The 18,390-nt window shown below is 40.1% G+C and overlaps 1 protein-coding gene across 1 annotated transcript; it reads right to left on the bottom strand.

Moving 5' to 3' along the window:
• Positions 1-2,848: 2,848 nt before the first annotated feature.
• LZTFL1 (leucine zipper transcription factor like 1) lies at positions 2,849-14,243 on the bottom strand. Its single transcript, XM_058808540.1, has 10 exons — positions 14,216-14,243; positions 11,536-11,660; positions 10,887-11,081; positions 10,316-10,376; positions 9,407-9,475; positions 7,964-8,029; positions 7,756-7,833; positions 4,902-5,075; positions 4,317-4,420; positions 2,849-3,758 (listed from the first exon to the last, which is right to left on the bottom strand). Exons 1-10 carry the CDS (start codon positions 14,216-14,218, stop codon positions 3,740-3,742), a joined length of 894 nt encoding a protein of 297 aa, XP_058664523.1. The 5' UTR covers positions 14,219-14,243; the 3' UTR covers positions 2,849-3,739.
• Between the last annotated feature and the right edge of the window lie 4,147 nt (positions 14,244-18,390).

An 18,390-nucleotide genomic window follows, 5' to 3' on the forward strand; every position in this document is an offset into this window, starting at 1 on the left:
CCTTGCTTTTCCTTAGCATCACAGCTCTATCCATTCTTCTGACTGTGTGAGTTTTTTAGTGTACTCACTCCATAAAGTTTGGATTCATAGCATTGTACCTAATTCACCCAGACTTCAAAACTGGCCTGTGTCAAATGAGAGTCAGAAACTGGCATGTCACTAAAAGACAGCTGGATTACTCAGTCAGTTCTTCTGCTTGTCACCTGCCAGTTGCCCCTTCCTCTGTCAAGGCTTGCCTGATCTCTGGGGAAGTCTCTGGGCAGCTCTCTTATTCACCAGCAGCTGTCAGTCGTGAGCTGCCCTGCCACAGTCCTGCACACTCCTAGGCACTACCTCAACAAGTTCCTAAAAAGAATTTCAAAATAATTAACAAACAAAAATTTCTGTTGAAACAGAATGACATGTACCTACCCAACTTTATTTGGAGAAGAGCTGACTCCAAAGAAGCTGCCTAATGTGTCAGGATATGTCCAAGAGGAGACCCTGCTAAGGAGGGCACATCTAGACAACTTCAGGGAGAGTCTGTGGGCAGCCAGAGCAGGGCAGGAATCCTGGGACAACACCTTCCCTGGGATGCTGTCAAAATTAACAAGCACAGGGTAACTCCCTAGGCACATTCTCTGCTCAAAGTCAGTTACAAAAATAACCATGGTAACAATTATAGTAACAATTCTTACCTGCTCATATACAAACTTACCTTCAAATTACTTCACAATGTTTTAGAAGGCACATCCTTCTAGACATCAAACCTTTTAAGCTTGATCCATTCAGCCACCTGATACCTCAACACAATTCACATTTGCTTCCTGAGGCAGTAAAGATTTCACTGTAGTTTCACAGCATTTCATGTCACACAGATGTAAAGACCTGTCCTTTATAATGCCAGAAGAAGGAAATCAAACTAAGGAATCTTACAAACGTTTTGGCTGGAATGAAATCTAAGCTCCTGGCAGATGACTGGGTTTCCCAAAAGCAAGGTATGTGGGAAATGTCCAGATTTCAGCTGTTCAAGATATCAGTCTCAATATCAAGCAAAAAGGTGCACTTGCAGGTTAAGTGTCAATGGAGGTATTAGTACTCACCTTAGGACATTGTTTTAAATGGCTATTAGGCACAAGAGAAAAACAGGTTAATGAGTACTTTATGAACAGTTAAAGATCATTGAATTATATATGGTCTCATTAGGATGGCAACGTGCAGGACTGCTATCTCATTTATTAACAATCACTGAAGTCACTGTTGGAGCATAGGGTTGTTGTCTGTCAGAGTCAGCACTAGCAAAGCTGAGATGCTTAGATTTCATTCACATATTCTTCAGCCTGCAGGAAAAAAAACAAAACAAAACAAAAAACCAACCCCAACCAGCCTGAAAGGATATGATTTCTGCAGACCAGCTAGTCATCCAGGAATTTTCTTTTTAAACATTCCCTTCAGGCATACCTAGGGAATTAACAACTGAAATGGAAGAAATGGATGATGTCTATTTGAGCAGTACGAGGAACAAAGGCTGTTAAAAGGAGTATTAGAATTTACATCTCAAGGAAAGAAGCGAAGTTTTAGAAACATCAGGCACTGTCAGGAGAGGTTCAGATGTCATTTCCATCTTCAAAATATTGTACCTTTCTCAAGAAAAAAAATCACAACTGTATAATGCTCCAGGTTTTCTCTGACAGGTACATCACCTGCCAAAGACGATGTATTTTTCATCAAGAGCTCCACACAAGACTTTTAATTAGCCATTCTGCAGCACAAAAAGTGAGCAACTCAGTGATCCCACACTCGCCAAACTGGCAATCTGCAAGGCAGGAAATCAAAGTCTGAGTTTCAATTTTGCACTGCACAGTTCTTTATAAGATTTGCCTTATTCATTTGGGGAGGTAACAAGGTGTGTAACAATGCTTGTCTAAGCCAACTTATTTCACTGAGACCTAGCCATATACTGAAGCTGACAGTGTACTTTGTTGTTGAGACGTTTCTATGTAGATAATTAGGGCTGATCACAGAGTTAATATTCTAGAGTCAAAGACTGATGAGAAGACCAGCAGGAGTCATGAGAATCTCTGGCTTTTTTCACCCTTTACCTGCCATTTTAGAAACAGCAATTGATCTCATAAAGTGAGCGTTATTATGAAGAAAAAACCCACAACATTCATCCAGACAAGTACTCATGTTGTTCTGAGCAAACACAGGCCAAAAAGCTCTTTGGTACATGCCTATTAAGAACCTAACATTTTAGTGACTGTACAAGGGTCAAAAGAATACCTTTCATTATCTTAACTGTCAATGATGAGGAGGATGCCACCCCATAACTCTCTACTATTGTGCTACAGCAATAACATCCTCCCACAGGCATGAGACTTTATGTCAAACCAATCTCACTTAAACAGTGGGAGGCAAAAGACAGCAGAACTTACAGAAAACATGAAAACTTAAACTTAGAGAAAAAAGAAGAACTCAGACTGCAAGTGTATGGCAGGTTTGAGTTAAGCAATTTTAACAGCTTTGCTTGTTAAAGAAATAATGAGGAATAAAGATCTGTTTCAGTTCAAGCAGCTCCTAAGAAAAACATTGTTAAATGCCAGTTTCTGTAACCCATCACCCTCAGCCCTGTCACTGCTACTCTCTTTTACAGCTGTTTGATGTGATGTGGCTTTGAGCACGAATCTGTAATTTACATGTTCTCATTTCCAGCAAGATTCTTTACTGATCTGCCACCCACTCTTACAGATATTAAAAAAATAGCTATACAAAACATTCCTATTAAAAAAAATCCAGCTCCTTAAAGATCAAATGTTTGAAAACATAGTATTTTATTTGAAGTAAAATACAAGATACATATGAACAGGGACAGATGAACAAGTAGAATGCACTATTAGGCAACTGACAAACAAATGCAAGGCAGAGAATTACAAGTAGAAGACTCAAGAGAAGTAAGCTGTTTTCTGGTGAGGTTACATTAAGAAAGGAGATGAAAACATCTAAACTAACTTTTCTCCCAAAAATGTTCCTCCACTAACTTACCTATGCGTATTTAGATTATCATCTCAATATTTAGAATACTGGCAAAATCAGAATCTGTCTTCTGATGTTCAAAATTGCTTTAAATCAATTACAGTGAAAAAGCACAACTTTATCTGAAAGAGTCCAGGACTCTGGCTATAAAGCATATTTATCTCGTTATCTAATGAACACCCTCTAGAAAAATGCTACTGACCACACTTGGCTGAACTGTGACATGTCCAGTGGGAAGTAACATTACAGAATCAGCGTTTCTTTTTGGTTCCTCCTACTCTTTCACTGATGGAATTTTTACATATAATGCTACTTCATGACTACATTAACTACACAAAAGTAACAACTGGAGTTTCCACCTTGAAGACATCAAAAACTCTAATGCATATATTTTTGGTCTTTTTCCTCCCTTTTTTAACAAAAATAAACTCCTTTTTTTTTTTGTAGGGAATGTTCTCAGTTCTTCAACAAGGTCCTGTTTGCTATTTCTCAAGGAATGTCAATGGTTAACCATTAAAAACATGACTGCAGAAACTAATACCTATAAATTGTAGGTTTACAAGGAAGTAAGATAAGAGTTTCAGCGTGAAATTAATATTAATAAAGAATTATTTTAAACACTAGAAGCAAAGAATACACCATTCAAAACAAAAATTATTGAAAAATAATACCAGCCTACATTTTCTTTCCATGACAACTTCTGATACATCAGATGCTTTTTGGTATTTCAGTCTTCTGACTCATATCTGAGGATTAAAAAAGAATAAATAGAAAAATAATTAAAACAGACTAGAAATTCCCCAAAGACATTTTGTCTCTAAAGAAACCAAAGCAATATATTACACCCAAGAGTGACATATTTCTGTCCTGGTTTACTGTATGACTTAAGCCACAGACAAATGCATTTACTTTTTAGACTATTTTGTCCTTTTAAAACTGGCCAGTTTACCAAACAGAATGACGGAATGACTTACCCACAAACCCAAACAATTGCCAAAGCACCTGGAGCATCTCCCATCTGTATCTCTGTGTGTAGCACCTGAGGACTTATCTACCATGAATATCCTGTATGCTGTCCACACTAAAGTCTCTCATTACTTGCTACATGGCAGCTGCTGCTGCACACACCAGCCCTAACCACACCAAACATCCATTCAAAGGACTGGTTTGTCAAAAATCAGAGCATAGCCTGCTAGAATTTCTTTTTAAGGGAAAATATATAGACTGTTTTAGAGACAAAATGGGAGCAGAGCATGGATTCAGAACAAGGATCTTGTTGAGACAGACAGGGTAGCACCACTTACTTGGAAAGTTTTCTACGCAGATCCTTTATCTGCTCATTCTTCTTGGTGAGAATCTCTTTCATGTTGCGATAGGCAGCTGTTTGCTGAAATTTCTTCTCCAGCTCCTACACAATAACATCAACATTATTTTTTACATATTATGAAGACTAGACAAAAGTATTTTTTTGAAAAACAACTTGCTTTTCCTCCTCAAGTTTGACAATACTAGTTTTCTGTAACTTACTCAAATTTAGATAAAGTCAGCTGGTAGATTCAAATGAGATTGCTGGGGCAGCCATAGATACCCCAACTTCATTTTCTAACAAAATCAAGCTAAAAGTCTTCAGAAGATTGGGAATATGTTTTTCATGCAAAATTTCTATTGAGACAAATAGTCAATTTTTAAATATTTATCTATTATAACTATGCAGTTCGTTGTGGGTTTGCTATTTTATGTTTCATGTGCTCTGCCACTGAAATAACAAAAATACAAGGGCAAAAGTGTGGCCTGGTAAACTCTGTATCTTGTAGCTTATGCTTGTTAAATCACTAATCAGTTAAAATGTGAGTAAGGAATGCATCTTCACATTACAGTAAAATGCTAACCTTTTCAGCTGTGGATAGCTGATCCTGAACCTTCAGTAAGTCATGTTTTGTTGTCACCAAGTCTTCTTCCAAGAATTTTTGGTTTGCAGTAGTATCATTCAAAGTCTTCTCAAACTGGGATTTCAAAGCTGCCACTTTATTCTCCAGTTCAGTGATATCCTGGTTTGCATTATTCTTCAACAGAAGAAATATTTAAAATATGTCAAATTCAAGAGAAGAAATAATTAAAATTTTAAGTGCAAAATTCCACACAAAGTAGGTACACCTTCACTTTTAATAGTGATGTACAAGTTACTCCTGCAAAGTGCTTCAACTAAAAAGGAGCTAGAGCAGGGACTGATTTATAACTTAAAATCTTGTTAATAAATGTTTTTTACAGATGGCTGGAATGTCTTCTCAGCCAAGATGAGATTTTAAGTTCCTGTATTTCGCTTCTTTAGGAATTAGTTAGAGCCAGAGGATGAATCATATTACAAGAAATTGTTTACCATATAGAAACAGTAAATTACCATTTAAGATCTGAATGTCTACACTACAACGTGTTTTTGAAACATTTCCAAAGCTGTTAGTGTGGGACAGGTAGGAAAGGCTGAAAGTGTTAAGGTTCACACTCTCAGCCAGGTACCAACATTGCACCGTTCTCAGGTGTCTTACACAAAGAGGCTCCAAGTTGCAAAGCAACTTTCCTGCTTCCTTATGAGAAGAATCAACTGAAACTTTTTTGAACATCAGTTCTGAGTCATAAAACATAATAATCGTGTAACTGTTCTACAGATTTTCATTTAAAGAAAAGCAAAAAAACAAACACAAAACATTCCCAGGTTTTAAAGCTCAATTTCAAACTCAAAAGTGTCATGACTCAGGATGAGGCTGAACTAGAAGCACCTTAAAACAATACAATCTAAAACCTAAGAAAGCCTTGTTCCTTTTTCTATCTGGAACATAAGACTTGAGAACAGGATAGTAATACCTGTACAGATGAAAAGCTTATTTTGAATTCTGAGACAGAGTCCAAGGCTGCAGTGTTGAAAAGCACTACATCCATTCTGTACATTTTAATTGTTATTTTCTAACCATTACATATGCCAATTACGCAAAAATTCTAAATCTTCAAATTAAACTGAACCAACAGAGCAGTTACTCCCAGTTACTGCTGGGAGTTACTCCCAGTTACTGTAACTCACGCTTTCTATGTGAAGCCATCTATTAACTATCAATTAAAAAAAAAATCCATCTGATGAGTTGATCCTTAAGAACCAGCTGTGGTTTGGCAGTCATTTGTTTGCTCGAAGAGTTTGAAATGTACTGCTTTATGAACAACTGAGAGAAGTGACAGAATACAGAGGGCAAATTAGGACATAAAAGCTGAAGATACTCAGCAGCCCTGACACTGAGGCCAATTCATATTTAACCAGAAAAGCAGGATGAGATTTGGCTCCAATCTTTCAACACTACAAACAGTATTATCCAGGATTTAATACACCCCTTTATATTTTAAACCTTTAATAATTTAAAGTTTAACAAAACAGAGAAAGAAAATCTTTGTCATGACTGATTAATCAAGTTCCCTATTAAAAATATTATTGAATACAATTTTGAAAGTTACTAAGTAAACTTTTAACATATTAAGGAAACCAAGTACATACCATAAACCAGGTAGAAAGCAAAATAAAAAGAAATCAGGATTAAAATATGAAAATTAAATAGAAATGTTTTATTATCTTGAATCTTATTTCCTAATCTGTAAATATTGCAGGAATTTTAAAGTAGATTACTCAAAATAATGGGATTAAATTGTTCTAATTTTGTTGAAAGCCTGAACTGAGATGCTTTAAATTTAAGACACAATTACATATGAACAAACTTTGGAAAATTCTAATTATTGACAAATAAAGGCAGAAACTTAGAAAAATACTCAGGTGTCCTGAAGAGATTTATTTGTGTCAACATGACTTGAGGCTTCTTACTTTTTTTTGCCAGTAGCAACTCACCATGCTGGAGTCCTCATTTACAAAACAGATTAGGAACCTCAAGTAATAAAAATAAACAATGAAACAGTTTTAACAGTATGCTGATATAGGGAGAACTACCAAAACATCAAACAAGCAGCAAGTCTGGCTTGTTCCTGTCAACATCAAGTGACAAATGTGTGAAAGAATGAGTGTTTTATTGTTGCTCTAAAAACCAGGTTAGGTATCTGTGGAAGGGGTTAACAGCAGGCGTGTTACCTAAAAGGACTGAGAAGAAGCTGAGAAGCAAGAAGGAGGTGATAAGGAGTTTTCTCCAAGGCTGTAACTAAGGAGACTAAGCGAAGTGAGGAATTGAAAAAAGGTAAGAAGAGAACTTTGTAGCTGGACAAAGCATTTTTAGAAAGTTAGCTGAAGTCACTGTAACTTTTTACTAATAGTGTTATGTTGATTTATTGTAGCTGATAGTTAGGATAGAAGAAGTATAAATAATTAGAAAGTACATAAAAGGTCAGCCATGTTCAATAATAAAGAGTTCCATCTGAGACTGCTTGTGGTCCCTGCTTTGTATCATGACCACCTTGAGAACGACAGGTATCACTCTTAAACATGAAGAAACAGACAGACATGTATTTGTGTCTGTTAATACAAATATCAGCCCTGGGAATATGAATTCTGATAGTTCCTGAATCCATGTCATAACATCAACTAATGTTATGGATTACCTGCTGACTGACAGACCAGCAGGAACAGACAATGTCAGCAGGAACAACACTAACTCAAACTCTTCTATTTGCCAGAATAGGAACACACCATACAGACCAACATTTTGAATGTGCTGGCAACAGTTGTGTTAAATGGGAGCAGAGGGATATAATTATATTTACCTTCTGATCTCCTTGTATCATCTGTAAATCCCTCAGTGACTTCTCCAGCTTGGACTTCTCGTCTAGGGCAGCAGTAGCCTGCAATACATTGAAACTTTAAAACCTCAGAAATGTATTTTAACTGAAAACATAATAAGCATGGGATTCTTATTTAGATATTTTAAAATATGTAACCAACATTAAGCATCCAAGATTACAGGCAACTTACCTGTGTTTCTATGGTCCTGAGTCTGGTCTTCAATTTTTCATTTTCTTCTTGGAGATGAGCAACTGTCTTTAGGTTAAAGAACAAGAAATGTTTGTGAACACCCTGGCACCATTTCAGATTTTGCGAATATTTCAGGGAAGAAAATACACTTCATAACTTAAGAAAACAAAAGTGATCCTAAATGCTTATAAAAATGGCCTCCACAAGAAATCAGTAATTCATTAATTTATTGTGTTTTTTTGCCTCAGTGAGAAAGCAATTTAAGTCTCCAATTCTACTGTAACATATAGGGCTGTTCACTTAAACACACGCTTTACTGCATTGAGATTATTGAGATCAGTATCTTGTTTGTAACAAGATTAATGATTAAAAATTGCATGTTTAGGGATGCAAATCACATTGTTGCTTATAATTCATATTTTCAATCAACAGGTAAGGAAGAATTTATCTGCAGTTCCTTTTCAAAAGAGACAAATACCAGGTTACTGCATCTCCTGTTCTGTGTCACAGGAAATACCCATGTTTCATCAGAGTAAATTCACCACATGAACTTTGAATGATTTGGGGGGAAAAAAAGACAACAGATGTACATATTCAAGAAAAACTGTTATGACTTTGAAATTAGTTTTGGAACAGAACTACATTAACCTATAAGCAAAATACAAGCCTGAATTATTTGAATGCTTTAATTACTGCAGTGAATAACAACAATTTGAGACAGACATTGTACTCAACACATCATTTGGGAATGCAGGACAGCAGACAGAAAATAAAACTCCTTGATAATTACCTTGATTATCAAAAACTTAAAAGGGTACTGTAAAAAAATGTGGCATTTAGAAAAGTGCAGGTGAATGAAATTAGTACAATACCTAATAAAAACTGTTGATAGTATTAAGTACTAGAAAGTGTTTCCTAATTCTAAAAATGTTTAGCAAGTGAGAAATCAAATGTTTTAAAAAACAGTAAATTCCAAATTCCTTAAGTGCCTGTTTCTTCAGGAGGAATTTAACCAACTTACAAAACAAAAGAGAATGGATGTAAGGAGATTGACTTGAGGTGATACAGAAGATGTTCAATAACCTGGTAATTTCAGCCAGCTGCATATTTTAATTTACTTCTTTGTTGAAGTACCAGCTAGCTGTATGGAACTAATTTACTATTTTACTCCATGAAATGGAAAAATAAATTACTACAAAGACCAAAATGTTTTTGCAAAAGAAGGGTTGATACTGAGATACATGTTAGAGATCGCACAATAAATTTCTGATGCTTACAATGTTTATTAATTTACTAGTATTTTGCTTTACATTCTGGGATATATTACTGTGATGTCTATATAGTGACAGACACATTATACAAATATTATTGTACAGTTATTCAGTTCATGTGCATAAGCAGAATGGTCATTGACCACAACTACCTGAACAGTCAAGTTCTTACCTTGTTTAGCAGCTCTGATCCACCTTCATTTAATGGAGCAAGTTTTGGTTTAATGGGATCTGCAGTGGACTAAAGAAATAATAAAGGTGAAAAAATTAAATTACACATATTTCAAGGGGGAAGAAAAGCCTCTAGCCTGTAAAATAACTACTGACAGTCAATTCAGCTTTCTTTTGCAAAGCAAATGAACAGCCTTTTGTTTCAAATTCATTTTTTACTGCTTCCTTGGCTCCTAAGTTATAGACTTCACTTTGAGCTTAAGTTAAACAAAGATACTGCACAGAGACATAAAAGTATTGCAAATGTGGTTTGACAGAAGACTGACAATCCCGCAGCAACCAAAAGAAAAAAAGGAGTAATTGAGTGATTGTAAGAGTTTAAAAGTATTTACAAAGCTCCAAATAATTTTCTCATTTAAGGTATTAAAAATAACATGTATTTTATATATATAAATACAATATAACATATATAAATACACTTTAATAAGGTTTGCAGCCATATTCATGCAAGACAAACTAGAGTGATATCTGTACTGTGCAATCTTCTCAGCTCTTGGGTCCCTTTTGGCACAAGTGAATGTCCCAGTCTCAGCCCAGGTGCCAAGGGAAGGGAACCCAGGAGCAGATGCTTCAACACATCCTTGGTCTGGCAGACCTTGGGATGAGGTGTGTGAGGCACACCCCAGAAGGGCAGAACAGGCACTCTGGAAACAGTCAAGACACTTCAGAGGGAGTCTTGGTGCCAAAATGCAACATGTGAATTTTTGGAGAGTTTCAAAGTCTGTTTTGTAAAAAAAAATGTGGGTTTTTGGTTTTCTCCTGAGCACAAAGAGTCAGTACTAAGCATTTTAAACATCTGTCATGACTCCACATGACATTTGATTATGATTTGATTAAAATAAAATTCTACCTTTTTGTTTGAAGAGGTATATTCTGACTTTTCAAACTCAGCAACCTGGTCCAATAATTCTCTTGGAAAAAAAAAATAAAGAGACATTTATTTACCAAAGAAAAAATATAAGGAGGCATTTCTTTACTAAGAGCTACACTAAGAAACACATTTTACCAGGCTGCTGCTATGCTTTTTCTTGCATGTAAAATTCTTGTTAGAAGTACAGAATGAAGTCCTAGACAAATACCATAAATGCAATAGATCATGTTATGCAATGGCATGATACATGCATTACAATAGATTAGCATTCTTAATTACAATATAATCTAACAGGACAACAGAAGTTTTTAATTGAGTCCAGTCACCCGCTCTTAAATGATTAATTCAAGTAAGAATATTACTAATGAAACATCTTGCTCACAATTTTGAAATTATTTTGTATCTTGCTATTTTATAGATGGAAACATTGAAGCTAACCTATCACTGATACAATAGTAAAAGAATAAGTTTCTATGGTTAGGAAAAGAATGCAAATAGTCAACACTTTGATGTTTTCTTATTGTTGCAAGAATAGTCCAAGAGCTGTTACCGATTCTCCAAGTCAGAGACATCTGTCTGTAACTTCAGGTACCATTTCTCAGCCTGTGAGAAGAGCTGCCTCAGAAGTAAAACGTTGGTGTAAGTTGTGTTGATGAGCTCTGACTCCACTTCGCTGTGTACGACACTCTGCAGCCCATCCAGCATGTCTATCACCTCATCAACTGTGAAGGTCTCTTCAACCAGTCTAAACAGAGAGGTCAAGAAGAGTCAGGTGTGATAAAGCTAACAATTCTGCCTTGTTATGAGATCTCACTACACTGGTACCACTCATATAATGCAATGTTTCCTAAAAACATCCACTGTCAGTCATTATTAGATGACCACAGCATTACTAATTTGTTATTTTATTTGAATTTTCTCTCTAAATCAGTAAAATCACAAATATTAATTCAGCTACAGCCTTGCACTGAATTTACATATCAGAAGCAAGATATGAAGCAATGTCATGATGTCAATATCTCTGTTAATTCCTAAGAATTTGATGAGCTTGGGTTTAAAAGCATTTGGCTTGTAACTTCTGGAAAATACAAGAATATAAAAACCTAAATGGAGAAAAGTCACCCCATAAAGTATTCAAACCTGCCACTGCTGCTAGGATATTTTGTGTTATTCTTGCTCAGCACCACCCCACACAGCACCTGCTGTCCTTGAGGTCCTGGAAACAAGAATCCACTGTTTTGAGACACATGCCACGCTTGAAGCGAGCAAAGCGCATGTAGCTGACCACTTCGTTCTGGTGGTGCTCATTAACGCCCAGCTCTGCCTGCAGGGGAGGATACAAGCACAAACATAAGGAAAAATGAGCATAACCACTGTGAACACTTGCCTTCTGATTAGTTCCTGTGACTGCTTTCACAGGGTTAGCATGCAAACCAGCATGGTGAAAAACAACCACATTTTAGTATATTGAGTCCCTATGCACCTCTCATAAGTGGGTGAGAAAGTTCCAGCACTTGGAAGCAAGGGCTCAAGTAACCTCCAAAAAGTCATACAAAATCAGAGAGACAGAGGCAGAGAACCAGAACCAGAAGGACTGTACAGGAGATGAAGCTCTTGGATAAATATGTCTTGGTATTACATTACACATACATAATGTAGCTGTATGATATATCTTCCATAGATGTACTAACAAAAGCCCAGAGGAAAGTATGTTATGTTTGTTACTTTTTATGTAAACTCTTGAGACTTCTCTCAGAATCATAGAATGCTTGTGTTGGAAGGGTTCTTAAAGACTGTCTAGTTCCCACTCCCTGCCACAGGCAGGGATACCTCCCACAAGACCAGGTTACTCAGAGCTGCATCCAACCTGGCTTTGAACACTGCCAGGGATGGGGCATCCATAATTTCTCTGGGCAACCTGTTTCAGTGCCTCACCACACCCACAGTAAAGATTTTTTTTGGTATATCTAATCTAAACCTACTCTCTTTCAATTAGTGCCCATTACTCCCTGTCCTATCACTGCAGTTCCTGATGAAGAGTCCCTCTCTGGCTTCCCTGTGGCCCCCCTCCAGTTACTGGAAGGCTGCTATGAGGTCGCTCCACAACCTTCTCTTCTCCAGGCTAAACATCTGGAACAAGTCTATTTTTCACAGGGGAAGTGCTCCAGTGCTCTTGTCAGCCTCATGTTCTTCCTCTGGACTTGCTCCAACACCTCCATGTCCTTCCTAAGCTGGAAACACCAGAACTGTATGCAGCACTCCAGACGGGGTCTCATAAGAGCAGAGGGGGGAATCACTTCCCTCAACCTGCTGCCCATGCTGGTTTTGATGAAGATCTTAAGTGATAATCTGATTTTGTTTCTCAACAGCCCTAAACCAGGACACCCAGAAACAAATATTGCCAGGGCAAATAAAGAAGGAAGTAATTTTAGAGCTGGCTAAGTAGCCCTTTTATGTGTGCCTCTATTTCAAAGGATTACTGGCATAGGCAACCACACCAGAACTACACAGCTCATGCAGGTAGCATGAGTGACAAGGAGGCACAACAGGGCACAAGTGGGAGTTTGTCACCACAGTCCCTGGAGAGCTGATGCAAAGGCAGGTCCATTTCATTTACTCCAATGTACTTTGTTAGCTTGGCTGATGATGGGGAGAGACACCAATGTACTAACTCAGACAAAACAGTTCATCTGATCACGTGTCCTTAGGGAAGCTCCAGTGACAATGCTATCCTGGGATACCTGGATGAACAATCAATACTTGTCGGGGTCTCTAGCTGGTCAGAGTGACCTTGAAAGAAGCTAGAAAGTCTCTTATCCCAGCCCAGTGCTTGAAGAAGGAGTCAGAGCTCTTCATTTCTCGGTCTCAAGGTTGTTTATTGCATCTTATCTATAAAATTCTTTCTCCTGTCCTGCCGAGGTCTGCTCAGCAAGACAGAGGCACTCTGCCTGCCCCTGGGGCAGTGTTATGTCTTTATAATAAGAACTACATATACAGTGTTTACAGTTACTTTCTAATACTAATCACCTATGTTAGACAGCGAGCTTCTACTCTAAACTAATCTAAAAGTGCCAACATCACAGCAGAAGATGGAGGCCAAGAAGAAGAAGAAAGGCTGGACATGCCTAGATGTCTCCATCTTGCCCCTCTGAATCTCCATTCAAAAACCCTCAAAATCTACTTTTTCACCCTGTGATAAATTCACTATCATTCTACTTAATTTGTCGTGGCTTGCAGATCTTCATCTAAGGTTGGTAACTTGCTCCATAATCAAAACCACAGGCATCCTGGGCTCTGTGCCAGGGTCTCTGAGACCCCAGGCAGGGGTCTTGGCTGCTCAGGACAGCCAGAGGGATCTCCTGGGTTCTGACAAACACTCTGGAAACTCAGTGCAGCTGAGGAAGCCGCAGCAGCACCAGATAAAACCACTCTTACAGTGTGGCTGCAAGACGGATGTTGCCCACAAAGTCCCACATATTGCAGATGAGAGATCATACAGAAAACTAAATTAATGTCTTTGCTGTTGTTGGAGGGTTTAGTTGAAAGCTTCTATTCATTACAGACAGAAACGAAACTATACTAGTAAATAAACACATAAGCACAGGCCACTCGTGATCAGCCCCGCTGATACGCAGATAAGCCACCTGGCCACCGGATCCCGCACAAACCCCAAGCCCTGGGAGTCTCCGCACGGGTGGCAGGGATGCCCGGGAGGGCAGGTGGCGGCCGCAGCTGCCCCGAGGGCTCCCGCATGACGACAGGCCGCACCCCTGCCCCTGCTGCGGGCCGGCCGCCCGGGGCGGAGCGCCTCGGTGGCGGGACACCGGGATGAAGCGGGAATGAAGCGGGAATGCCGGGCGGGCCCCTCCCGCTACTCACCATGGCGGCCGCTCCGCCGGCGCTCGGACGGCTGCGGGCCCAGCGTTGCCATGGAGACCGAAGCCTCGCGAGCGCCCGCGGCGAGCTCCGATTGGCGGCGGCACGCCCACGTGACCCGCGTGCCGCCGTGCCAGCTAAAGCAGATGTTTTATTTTATTTTATTTTATTTTATTTTATTTTATTTTATTTTATTTTATTTTATTTTATTTTATTTTATTTTATTTTATTTTATTTTATTTTATTTTATTTTTTAACTTTACCTTTGTATTTCCTACGCTCTCAGGTGCAGCTTGGAAAACTGTACTGTGAAGCAGTGAGAAATCTGGAAAACTGTACTGTGTAGCAGTGAGCTGCTGAAGCGGTAGGGGCAGTTAGGCGCGATGGGAAATATCACAGAATCACAGAATTTCTAGGTTGGAAGAGACCTTTAAGATCATCGAGTCCAACCCATGTTCTAATACCTCAACTAGATCATGGCACCAAGTGCCACATCCAGTCTTTTTTTAAACACATCGAAGGATGGTGACTCTACCACCTCCCTGGGTAGATGATTCCAGTATCTGACCGCTCTTTCTGTAAAAAACTTCCTCTAGCCAGTATCTCCCTTGGCACAACTTAAGACTGCGTCCTCTTGTTCTATCTGTTGTTGCCCGGAGAAAGAGACCGAAGACCGACCCCCAGCTCACCACAGCCACCCTTCAGGAAGTTGTAGAGAGTGATAAGGTCACCTCTGAGTCTCCTTTCCTCCAGGCTGAACAACCCCAGCTCCCTCAGTCGTTCCTCACAGGGTTTGTGTTCCCAGCCCCTCACAGCCTCGTTGCTCTCCTTTGGACTCGCTCAAGCATCTCAACGTCCCTCCTAAACTGAGGGGCCCAGAACCAGACACAGCACTCAAGGTGTGGCCTCACCAGTGCCAAGTACAGGGGCAGAATGACCTCCCTGCTCCTGTTGGCCACACTATTCCTGATACTGGCCAGGATGCCATTGGCCTTCTTGGCCACCTGGGCACGCTGCTGGCTCATGTTCAGCCGACTGTCAACCAGCACCCCCAGGTCCCTTTCCACCTGAGCACTGTTCAGCCACACTGTCCCCAGCTTGTATCCCCCGTTTATTTACACCACCTAAGATTTTTTTTCCCAAAGGCTTTTTCACTAAACACGGATTTTTGCAAAGCATTAGCATGTCAGCAGGACAGCTCAGAACCATATAATGGTTTGGGTCAACAGGACCTTAAAGATCATCTAGTTCCACCCCCGTGGCATGGGCAGGGACACGTTTCACTAGACCAGGTTACTCAAAGCCCCATCCACCTTTGAACACTCCCAGGATTGGGACATCACAATTCTCTCTTCCACAACTTCTCTGGGCAGCCCGTTGCAGTGCCTCATCACCCTCACAGTGAAGAATATTTTCCTAATAACTAATCTGAACTTACTCTCTTTCAGTTTGAACTCATTCTCCCTTGTTCTGTCACTACAAGAACTTGTAGGCTCCCTTCAAGTACTGGAAGGTCATAATTAGGGAACCCCAAAGCCTTCTCTCCAGGCTGAGTAACCCAAATTCTCTCAGCCTTTCCTCACAGGAGAGGTCCTCATCCCTCTGATCATCTTGGTGGTCCTCCTCTGAACTCACTCCTACAGGTCCATGTCCTTCCTGTGCTGGAGTACTGCAGGTGGGGTAACTGTCACCAGAGTCTTTCACCTGGATCACCCAAAAAGTTTATAAAATGCAGAAAAATTACCTGGCATCCATCAGCTGAATGCATGGGAAAAGTCTAACCCGTTGAGGTGGCCCAGCTGCATTGAATCCTGATTGCACCTCAGGAGAGGACAAAAGTAATGTTGACAGAGCTTGGGATTTTCCAGTGTAAGTAAAAGGAGCAACTAAACAGTGAATTAAGAATTAATGGATTTTGTCCATTAATTCTTCAAGGCCTGCAGAAGGAGACCAGATCTGTCACAGCAGAGATACAATATTAGTGAGCCACAGACAGAGGAAATGTTGATCATTGAATCTGTCCCATTACAAACAGGAAGAAGGGATGTAATGGCCTTCTCCCATGACACCAGTGGACTCTTCAAAAGCCAATATCACCTTCCATATCTGGACAAGTGGTGAAAGCAGAGCACTGGAATGACACAGCTAAATGATGAACAGACCAGGAAGCAGCAAGCTGGGAAAAGGCTGTTTGGAAAACACACAGGCAGGAGAGATGCTGCACTTGGGCAGCTGCTCCATCCAGGCACTTTCTGAAACAGAGCAGCCCCAAGGGAAAACTGCCCTTCTTCCATAGTTTGAAAGGGAAAAATGGGATCCATTGCAATTTCCATTCCTCAACATTGCATTTGTCTTACTGACTGCAGCCTGCAGTGCATTTTCATTAACTAATGGCCCTAAAAGCAGCAGTGACCAATTTAGGATTAATGGGCCATTTTGAGTAGGCAGCTCTATTGGTGGCAAATCTAACCTAAATTTTATTTACTTCAGACACAATCAGGAACAAGTGACAAAATTCCATCAAAATAGCCTGTCATCATGACTGAAAACAACATCCATGTGGCAATCAAGGGAGTGCAGAAAGACAGACCATATGCACAAAGGCTGTTCCTGAGCTTAAGCAGCTCTACAGTAGTTGAAACTGGCCTAAAAGACCAGGCAGGAGCTGTGCTATGCCTTGTGAGCTTGCACCTCTCTGTCCTCTGCTCCACCACACAGTACATGCTGGCAGCATCACTTCTTCAGCTTCCTCAGCAAGCTGTGCAGAAAAAGGTGTTACCAACACACATTGCCACCAGTGATGTTGACTGGCAACTTTTATGGGGATTTTATATAGCCCATCTAAGAGACAGTGTTGGCATCTTGTTGGGCCAAAACATGTTTAGCCATAGGTTTCTCTCATTCCTTTTCGTCAGCAGTTCCTCTCTACAGAGCTTAGAATGACTGTGCATGAATGGAATGACTGAATGTTCAAGGAGGCTTGAGCTGCAGTAACAGCCTCAGCTTCTGCTGATCTGGGTTCATCTGCCTTGATGATGCCATTGCTCTGTACTGCAAAGATCCCTGCACCTGGAAGTGTTTACCTTGGCTGCTTCTGCAGACTCATTAGCAAAGAGACCCCCGTGAAATGAAGCACAAAAGAACAGAAGTGCGTGTTTTCAGGTACCAGTCACAGAGAGAGCAACCCCTGAATGGCCAAGGTGTGAGAACAGCACAAAACACTGAACAGAGGAACCTCCCTTTCACTGACACCTTTGCCCCTACGTTTCTGCCAATGCAGGGAGCAAGGGCAAATGAGATGCTGGGAAAAGATGAAACTAATAACAGGTGCCAAAAAGCTGTCACACAGGATCAGACTAAAAAGCATTTTGTTTCCTTTTCTGGCTGTGGCAATAACCAGGAGTAAGAAAAGGAACAGAATAAGATACATGAGTATCCTGCACAGTTTGAGCCTTCACTACCATTTACCCTCCCCACTGAATGGACCGGCAACTTTCTGAGCTGCCAGCCAAGCCCGAACTGCAGCGGTTGATCATCATTCTGGAATTTGTCTGCTTTCAATTTCTCTAGCCCACCTTCAAAGATAATTGTTGTCTGGCTTGACAACCACTGTGGGAATGTACCATATGCTCATTATTTCTTTTTGTTTAAGTCTTCAATCCGTTCCTGTCAGTGTTGTCTGGCTTTAGCTGTCTCCTGCACTTAGTGCTATGTCAGTCTTCAAAAGGAGAAAAGGAGATAACAGACCGTCCATGTCACACCTGCAGTGTGCATTAGGTTGTGATAAGGGGTTTTGTGCTTGCTGTTGCCAACCTACAGAGCTTCCACAAAGGACACCAGGGCAGAAATGTGGTTTTGAGGAAAACAGCACAGAATTACAAAGAAAATTATCACCTTTCATGGCTAGTATTTGGAGGGGGAGCATTTGGATCAGGGGCCCCAAAGAGCAGTGTCTACTTCACAAATAACTAACAGCTGCACCTGGGGTCTCAAGCTTCCCTCTGCTCCCCTCACAACCCACTGGGACAGATCTCTGCTTTACTACTCACAACCAGTAGTTTCTAAGGAAACAATTCTGACCAGTTATCTTCTTCAAACATGTCTCATCTGACCTGAAGAAGCAGGAGTTAGAGGTCTGCAAGCCCTTCCAGCCAAAGTGAGCCGGGACCCTGGGGCAG

The sequence above is a fragment of the Ammospiza caudacuta genome, chromosome 1 (assembly GCF_027887145.1).
Source record: "Ammospiza caudacuta isolate bAmmCau1 chromosome 1, bAmmCau1.pri, whole genome shotgun sequence".
Lineage (NCBI taxonomy): Eukaryota > Metazoa > Chordata > Aves > Passeriformes > Passerellidae > Ammospiza > Ammospiza caudacuta.

Excerpts from the sequence above, each read along its gene's own strand:
- LZTFL1 (XM_058808540.1), bottom strand. Across the intron at positions 10,377-10,886 it reads GTCTCTGACTTGGAGAATCG|AGAATTATTGGACCAGGTTG; the intron begins GTAACAGCTCTT and ends TTTTTTTCCAAG. Across the intron at positions 5,076-7,755 it reads TGATACAAGGAGATCAGAAG|AATAATGCAAACCAGGATAT; the intron begins GTAAATATAATT and ends CTTCTGTTGAAG.